Source organism: Salvelinus fontinalis, chromosome 10 (genome assembly GCF_029448725.1).
Source record: "Salvelinus fontinalis isolate EN_2023a chromosome 10, ASM2944872v1, whole genome shotgun sequence".
Lineage (NCBI taxonomy): Eukaryota > Metazoa > Chordata > Actinopteri > Salmoniformes > Salmonidae > Salvelinus > Salvelinus fontinalis.
The window spans coordinates 40,338,933-40,347,518 of NC_074674.1; the positions used below are offsets into that span (position 1 = coordinate 40,338,933).

Genomic DNA, 8,586 nt, shown 5'->3' on the forward strand with positions numbered 1-8,586 from the left:
GTAGTGACGCCCTCTAGCACTGAGATGCAGTGCCTTAGACCTCTGTGCCACTCGGGTGGCCCCAGTTAGCTTACACACAGATGTTCTCGGAGCATGCTAGATCGCTAATTAGCACAGATGGCCACCTCAGTCTTTTGTAAACAAGCGCTGTGACATGGAGTTATGGCCGTGTGGGAACACTAACCCTATAAAAGGTGTGTGGTAATTGAATCTTTTTTTAGGCGTTTGACTTTTATTTTCTCGCTGACATGAAAGATAAAAGTCCTGATGCTTCTAAAACTATAGCGTGAGCAGCACCTGTTAATGTTCAGATTGAGCGTCAGACCTCTTAACAAAACCTCCCTCGTATAGAAGACGCATCCGTCCAATGACTCCTGTCTAATTTAATGTCATGTGTAATGTAACTGGAACTGAGAGTCATGCTCAAGAGCACCTGGCTATCTGTAAAAACTCCAAAATGGTGCCACCTGGTTTGCTTATTATAAGGAATTTGAAATAATTTATAATTTAAGTATATTTTTTGCAATTACGTTTAACGTTTGATACTTAAGTATATTTAAAAACAAATATTTTGACTTTTACTCAAGTCGTATTTTTCTGGGTAACTTTTGCTTGAGTCATTTTCTATTAAATCATCTTTTAGTTTTACTGCTGGCAACAGAGTTAGGAAGGACGCCTGTATCTTTGCTGTGACTGGGCGTATTGATACACCAAGTGTCATCAATAACTTCACCATGCTCAAAGGGATATTCAATCTCTGTTTCTTTTATATTTAACCATCTACGCTGCGGCAGGTAGCCTAGTGGTTAGAGCGTTGGGCCAGTAACCCGAAAGGTATCTGGATCGAATCCCCCGAGCTGACAAGGTAAAAATCTGTCGTTCTGCCCCCTGAACAAGGCTGTTAACCCCACTGTTCCCCGGTAGGCCGTCATTGAAAATAAGAATTTGTTCTTAACGGACTTGCCTAGTTAAAGGTTAATTAAAACAATTATAAAAAATCTACCATTAGGTGCCCGTCTTTGCGAGGCATTGGAAAACCTACCTGGTCTTTGGTTGAATATGTGTTTTTTTTAATTCTCTGCTTGACTGAGGGACCTGCAGATAATTTTGTCTGTGGGGTATAGAAATAAGATATTCATTCAAAGATCATGTTAACTTCTTATTGTGTATTAGCCAGTGACAAAAAAATAAATATACATTTGATTAGTTTTAAATTCAGGCTGTAATACAACAAAATGTGGGATAAGTCAAGGGGTGTGTACTTTCTGAAGGCTCTGCATGTTTCTAAAATGTGTGTTTTCACGATGCGTGTGTACATTTGTATCGTGTGTATACATTTGTATCGGTTTGTGTATACATGTCTGTTTATAAAACGGTGAGTTTGAATCTTGGATTCTGATCGGTTGCTAGATAGTTATTCACGATAATTAACGCAAAATGCCATAATTCCATATCAAATATTATTTCTCAAAACATTATTTCCCAATGCTTCTTGCCTAGCATTTAGTTTGGTATAGCAGGGGTTAATATAAACCTAGCATTTAGTTTGGTACAGCGGGGGTTAATATAAGCCTAGCATTTAGTTTGGTATAGCAGGGGTTAATATAAACCTAGCATTTAGTTTGGTACAGCGGGGGTTAATATAAGCCTAGCATCTAGTTTGGTACAGCGGGGGTTAATATAAACCTAGCATTTAGTTTGGTATAGCGGGGGTTAATATAAACCTAGCATCTAGTTTGGTATAGCGGGGGTTAATATAAACCTAGCATTTAGTTTGGTACAGCGGGGGTTAATATAAACCTAGCATTTAGTTTGGTACAGCGGGGTTAATATAAACCTAGCATTTAGTTTGGTACAGCGGGGGGTTAATATAAACCTAGCATTTAGTTTGGTACAGCGGGGGGTTAATATAAACCTAGCATTTAGTTTGGTACAACGAGGGTTAATATAAACCTAGCATTTAGTTTGGTACAGCGGGGGTTAATATAAGCCTAGCATTTAGTTTGGTACAGCGGGGGGTTAATATAAACCTAGCATTTAGTTTGGTACAGCGGGGGGTTAATATAAACCTAGCATTTAGTTTGGTACAGCGGGGGTTAATATAAACCTAGCATTTAGTTTGGTACAGCGGGGGTTAATATCAGCCTAGCATTTAGTTTGGTACAGTGGGGGGTTAATATAAACCTAGCATTTAGTTTGGTACAGTGGGGGTTAATATAAACCTAGCATTTAGTTTGGTACAGCGGGGGTTAATATAAGCCTAGCATTTAGTTTGGTACAGTGGGGGGTTAATATAAGCCTAGCATTTAGTTTGGTACAACGGGGGGTTAATATAAACCTAGCATTTAGTTTGGTACAACGGGGGGTTAATATAAACCTAGCATTTAGTTTGGTACAGCAGGGGTTAATATAAACCTAGCATTTAGTTTGGTACAGCGGAGGTTAATATAAACCTAGCATTTAGTTTGGTACAGCGGGGGGTTAATATAAACCTAGCATTTAGTTTGGTACAGCGGGGGTTAATATAAACCTAGCATTTAGTTTGGTACAGCTGGGGGTTAATATCAGCCTAGCATTTAGTTTGGTACAGTGGGGGGTTAATATAAACCTAGCATTTAGTTTGGTACAGTGGGGGTTAATATAAACCTAGCATTTAGTTTGGTACAGCGGGGGTTAATATAAGCCTAGCATTTAGTTTGGTACAGTGGGGGGTTAATATAAGCCTAGCATTTAGTTTGGTACAACGGGGGGTTAATATAAACCTAGCATTTAGTTTGGTACAACGGGGGGTTAATATAAACCTAGCATTTAGTTTGGTACAGCAGGGGTTAATATAAACCTAGCATTTAGTTTGGTACAGCGGAGGTTAATATAAACCTAGCATTTAGTTTGGTACAGCGGGGGTTAATATAAACCTAGCATTTAGTTTGGTACAGCGGGGGTTAATATAAACCTAGCATTTAGTTTGGTACAGCTGGGGGTTAATATCAGCCTAGCATTTAGTTTGGTACAGCGGGGGTTAATATAAACCTAGCATTTAGTTTGGTACAGCGGGTAATATAAACCTAGCATTTAGTTTGGTACAGCGGGGGTTAATATAAACCTAGCATTTAGTTTGGTACTGCAGGGTTAATATAAACCTAGCATTTAGTTTGGTACAGCAGGGTTAATATAAACCTAGCATTTAGTTTGGTACAGCGGGGGTTAATATAAACCTAACATTTAGTTTGGTACAGCGGGGGTTAATATAAACCTAGCATTTAGTTTGGTACAGCAGGGTTAATATAAACCTAGCATTTAGTTTGGTACAGTGGGGGGTTAATATAAACCTAACATTTAGTTTGGTACAGCGGGGGTTAATATAAACCTAACATTTAGTTTGGTACAGCGGGGGTTAATATAAACCTAGCATTTAGTTTGGTACAGCAGGGTTAATATAAACCTAGCATTTAGTTTGGTACAGTGGGGGGTTAATATAAACCTAACATTTAGTTTGGTACTGCAGGGTTAATATAAACCTAACATTTAGTTTGGTACTGCAGGGTTAATATAAACCTAACATTTAGTTTGGTACAGCGGGGGTTAATATAAACCTAACATTTAGTTTGGTACAGCGGGGGGTTAATATAAACCTAGCATTTAGTTTGGTACTGCAGGGTTAATATAAACCTAACATTTAGTTTGGTACTGCAGGGTTAATATAAACCTAACATTTAGTTTGGTACAGCGGGGGTTAATATAAACCTAACATTTAGTTTGGTACAGCGGGGGGTTAATATAAACCTAGCATTTAGTTTGGTACTGCAGGGTTAATATAAACCTAACATTTAGTTTGGTACAGCGGGGGTTAATATAAACCTAACATTTAGTTTGGTACAGCGCGGGTTAATATAAACCTAGCATTTAGTTTGGTACAGTGGGGGGTTAATATAAACCTAGCATTTAGTTTGGTACAGCAGGGTTAATATAAACCTAACATTTAGTTTGGTACAGCAGTGGGTTAATATAAACCTAGCATTTAGTTTGGTACAGCGGGGGTTAATATAAACCTAGCATTTAGTTTGGTACTGCAGGGTTAATATAAACCTAACATTTAGTTTGGTACAGCGGGGGTTAATATAAACCTAGCATTTAGTTTGGTACAGCGGGGGTTAATATAAACCTAGCATTTAGTTTGGTACAGCAGGGGTTAATATAAACCTAGCATTTAGTTTGGTACAGCGGGGTTAATATAAACCTAGCATTTAGTTTGGTATAGCGGGGGTTAATATAAACCTAGCATTTAGTTTGGTACAGCGGGGGTTAATATAAACCTAGCATTTAGTTTGTTACAGCGGGGGTTAATATAAACCTAGCATTTAGTTTGGTACAGCGGGGTTAATATAAACCTAGCATTTAGTTTGGTACAGCGGGGGTTAATATAAACCTAGCATTTAGTTTGGTACAGCGGGGGGTTAATATAAACCTAGCATTTAGTTTGGTACAACGAGGGTTAATATAAACCTAGCATTTAGTTTGGTACAGCGGGGGTTATTATAAGCCTAGCATTTAGTTTGGTACAGCGGGGGGTTAATATAAACCTAGCATTTAGTTTGGTACAGCGGGGGGTTAATATAAACCTAGCATTTAGTTTGGTACAGCGGGGGTTAATATAAACCTAGCATTTAGTTTGGTACAGCGGGGGTTAATATCAGCCTAGCATTTAGTTTGGTACAGTGGGGGGTTAATATAAACCTAGCATTTAGTTTGGTACAGTGGGGGTTAATATAAACCTAGCATTTAGTTTGGTACAGCGGGGGTTAATATAAGCCTAGCATTTAGTTTTGTACAGTGGGGGGTTAATATAAGCCTAGCATTTAGTTTGGTACAACGGGGGGTTAATATAAACCTAGCATTTAGTTTGGTACAACGGGGGGTTAATATAAACCTAGCATTTAGTTTGGTACAGCAGGGGTTAATATAAACCTAGCATTTAGTTTGGTACAGCGGAGGTTAATATAAACCTAGCATTTAGTTTGGTACAGCGGGGGTTAATATAAACCTAGCATTTAGTTTGGTACAGCGGGGGTTAATATAAACCTAGCATTTAGTTTGGTACAGCTGGGGGTTAATATCAGCCTAGCATTTAGTTTGGTACAGCGGGGGTTAATATAAACCTAGCATTTAGTTTGGTACAGCGGGTAATATAAACCTAGCATTTAGTTTGGTACAGTGGGGGTTAATATAAACCTAGCATTTAGTTTGGTACAGTGGGGGTTAATATAAACCTAGCATTTAGTTTGGTATAGCGGGGGTTAATATAAACCTAGCATTTAGTTTGGTACAGTGGGGGTTAATATAAACCTAACATTTAGTTTGGTACAGCGGGGGTTAATATAAACCTAACATTTAGTTTGGTACAGCGGGGGTTAATATAAACCTAGCATTTAGTTTGGTACAGCAGGGTTAATATAAACCTAGCATTTAGTTTGGTACAGTGGGGGGTTAATATAAACCTAACATTTAGTTTGGTACTGCAGGGTTAATATAAACCTAACATTTAGTTTGGTACTGCAGGGTTAATATAAACCTAACATTTAGTTTGGTACAGCGGGGGTTAATATAAACCTAACATTTAGTTTGGTACAGCGGGGGGTTAATATAAACCTAGCATTTAGTTTGGTACTGCAGGGGTAATATAAACCTAACATTTAGTTTGGTACAGCGGGGGTTAATATAAACCTAGCATTTAGTTTGGTACAGCGGGGGGTTAATATAAACCTAACATTTAGTTTGGTACAGCGGGGGTTAATATAAACCTAGCATTTAGTTTGGTACAGTGGGGGGTTAATATAAACCTAGCATTTAGTTTGGTACAGCAGGGTTAATATAAACCTAACATTTAGTTTGGTACAGCAGTGGGTTAATATAAACCTAGCATTTAGTTTGGTACAGCGGGGGTTAATATAAACCTAGCATTTAGTTTGGTACTGCAGGGTTAATATAAACCTAACATTTAGTTTGGTACAGCGGGGGTTAATATAAACCTAGCATTTAGTTTGGTACAGCGGGGGTTAATATAAACCTAGCATTTAGTTTGGTACAGCAGGGGTTAATATAAACCTAGCATTTAGTTTGGTACAGCGGGGTTAATATAAACCTAGCATTTAGTTTGGTATAGCGGGGGTTAATATAAACCTAGCATTTAGTTTGGTACAGCGGGGGTTAATATAAACCTAGCATTTAGTTTGGTACAGCGGGGGTTAATATAAACCTAGCATTTAGTTTGGTACAGCGGGTAATATAAACCTAGCATTTAGTTTGGTACAGCAGGGGTTAATATAAACCTAGCATTTAGTTTGGTACAGCGGGGGTTAATATAAGCATTTAGTTTGGTACAGCGGGGGGTTAATATAAGCATTTAGTTTGGTACAGTGGGGGGTTAATATAAACCTAGCATTTAGTTTGGTACAGCAGGGGTTAATATAAACCTAGCATTTAGTTTGGTACAGCGGGGGTTAATATAAGCATTTAGTTTGGTACAGCGGGTAATATAAACCTAGCATTTAGTTTGGTACAGCGGGGGTTAATATAAACCTAGCATTTAGTTTGGTACAGCGGGGGTTAATATAAACCTAGCATTTAGTTTGGTACAGCAGGGGGTTAATATAAACCTAGCATTTAGTTTGGTACAGCGGGGGTTAATATAAACCTAGCATTTAGTTTGGTACAGCAGGGTTAATATAAACCTAGCATTTAGTTTGGTACAGCGGGGGTTAATATAAACCTAGCATTTAGTTTGGTACAGCGGGGGTTAATATAAACCTAGCATTTAGTTTGGTACAGCGGGGGTTAATATAAACCTAGCATTTAGTTTGGTACAGCAGGGTTAATATAAACCTAGCATTTAGTTTGGTACAGCGGGGGTTAATATCAGCCTAGCATTTAGTTTGGTACAGCAGGGGGTTAATATCAGCCTAGCATTTAGTTTGGTACAGCAGGGGTTAATATAAACCTAGCATTTAGTTTGGTACAGCGGGGGTTAATATAAGCCTAGCATTTAGTTTGGTACAATGGGGGTTAATATAAACCTAGCATTTAGTTTGGTACAGCGGGGGTTAATATAAACCTAGCATTTAGTTTGATACAGCGGGGGGTTAATATAAACCTATCATTTAGTTTGATACAGCGGGGGGTTAATATAAACCTAGCATTTAGTTTGGTACAGCAGGGTTAATATAAACCTAGCATTTAGTTTGGTACAGCGGGGGGTTAATATAAACCTAGCATTTAGTTTGATACAGCGGGGGGTTAATATAAACCTAGCATTTAGTTTGATACAGCGGGGGGTTAATATAAACCTAGCATTTAGTTTGGTACAGCGGGGGTTAATATAAACCTAGCATCTAGTTTGGTACAGCGGGGGTTAATATAAGCCTAGCATTTAGTTTGGTACAGCGGGGGTTAATATAAACCTAGCATTTAGTTTTGTACAGGGGCAGTGATGGTTGCTGTCATTTCAGCTGGGTGATGTTTGTTGTGACTGTGTGTTAGTTGTCGTTAGCTAGCTAGCCAAGGAGAGGTAACGGTTGTTGTCATTTCAGCTGCGTGATGTTTGATGTGTTAGTTGTCGTTGGCCAGCTAGCCAAGGAGAAGTAACGGTTGCTGTCATTTCAGCTGCGTGATGTTTGATGTGTCTGTGTGTTTGTTGTCGTTAGCTAGCCAAGGAGAAGTAACGGTCGTGTTTCCTTCATAACAATCCTATTGAATCAACAATCAGCTGGTTGTTGCCTCATTTATAAATTATTTATTAAATCATTATTTGCTGAAGTTCATGTCTCTCGTCATCATTGAACTTCTGATAGCCAAGCTACGTGCCAATGATTTATTTAGCATAGCAACGTGGGAATGAATAGAACGAACGACTGGGTCAATACATGACAATAGAATTAACGACCAGTCTGTTTGGTAAACCCGGGAGTGAGAACTCCCTCGTAAGGGCTGTTTCCCTAGGCTCTGCCTCTGACTTAAAAACAGACCTCAGTCGGGACTTATTTACACCATAATCCCCAGGCCTTATTTGCTAAAATATCTTTGTGTGTGTGTGTGTGTCTAGGTCTCCCCCGGCAGCTCTGATGACCCTCCTCTCTACGTGTGAGGAGTTGTGTGAGAGCATCATGGTAGGAGTGTGTGTAGGGGAGTTTGCAGTGGTTCAACCGCTCTCTGTGGAATACTCCTGTATCCTGGCCTACCTGCTGGCCTGGAAACTACTGCTGTCCTTCTTCAAGGCTTCTCCCTCCCACGTAAGTCTACGACTGAGTGAGTGACTGACTGAGTGAGTGAGTGACTGACTGAGTGACTGACTGAGTGACTGACTGAGTGAGTGACTGACTGAGTGAGTGACTGACTGAGTGAGTGACTGACTGAGTGACTGACTGAGTGACTGACTGAGTGACTGACTGAGTGACTGACTGAGTGACTGACTGAGTGACTGACTGAGTGACTGACTGACTGAGTGACTGACTGAGTGACTGACTGAGTGACTGACTGAGTGACTGACTGAGTGACTGACTGACTGAGTGACTGACTGACTGAGTGACTGACTGA

At 39.4% G+C, this 8,586-nt stretch overlaps 1 protein-coding gene across 1 annotated transcript in view; it reads left to right on the plus strand.

Annotated features, from left to right (window-relative positions):
- The window catches only part of ltn1 (listerin E3 ubiquitin protein ligase 1), an 83,778-nt gene extending 75,457 nt beyond the window's left edge, over positions 1-8,321 (plus strand). The window contains exon 29 of the mRNA XM_055936813.1: positions 8,096-8,321. Within this exon, the coding sequence (XP_055792788.1) occupies positions 8,096-8,306 (211 nt within the window). The 3' untranslated portion in view covers positions 8,307-8,321. The remainder of the gene's footprint in view (positions 1-8,095) is intronic.
- The last annotated feature ends 265 nt before the right edge of the window (positions 8,322-8,586 follow it).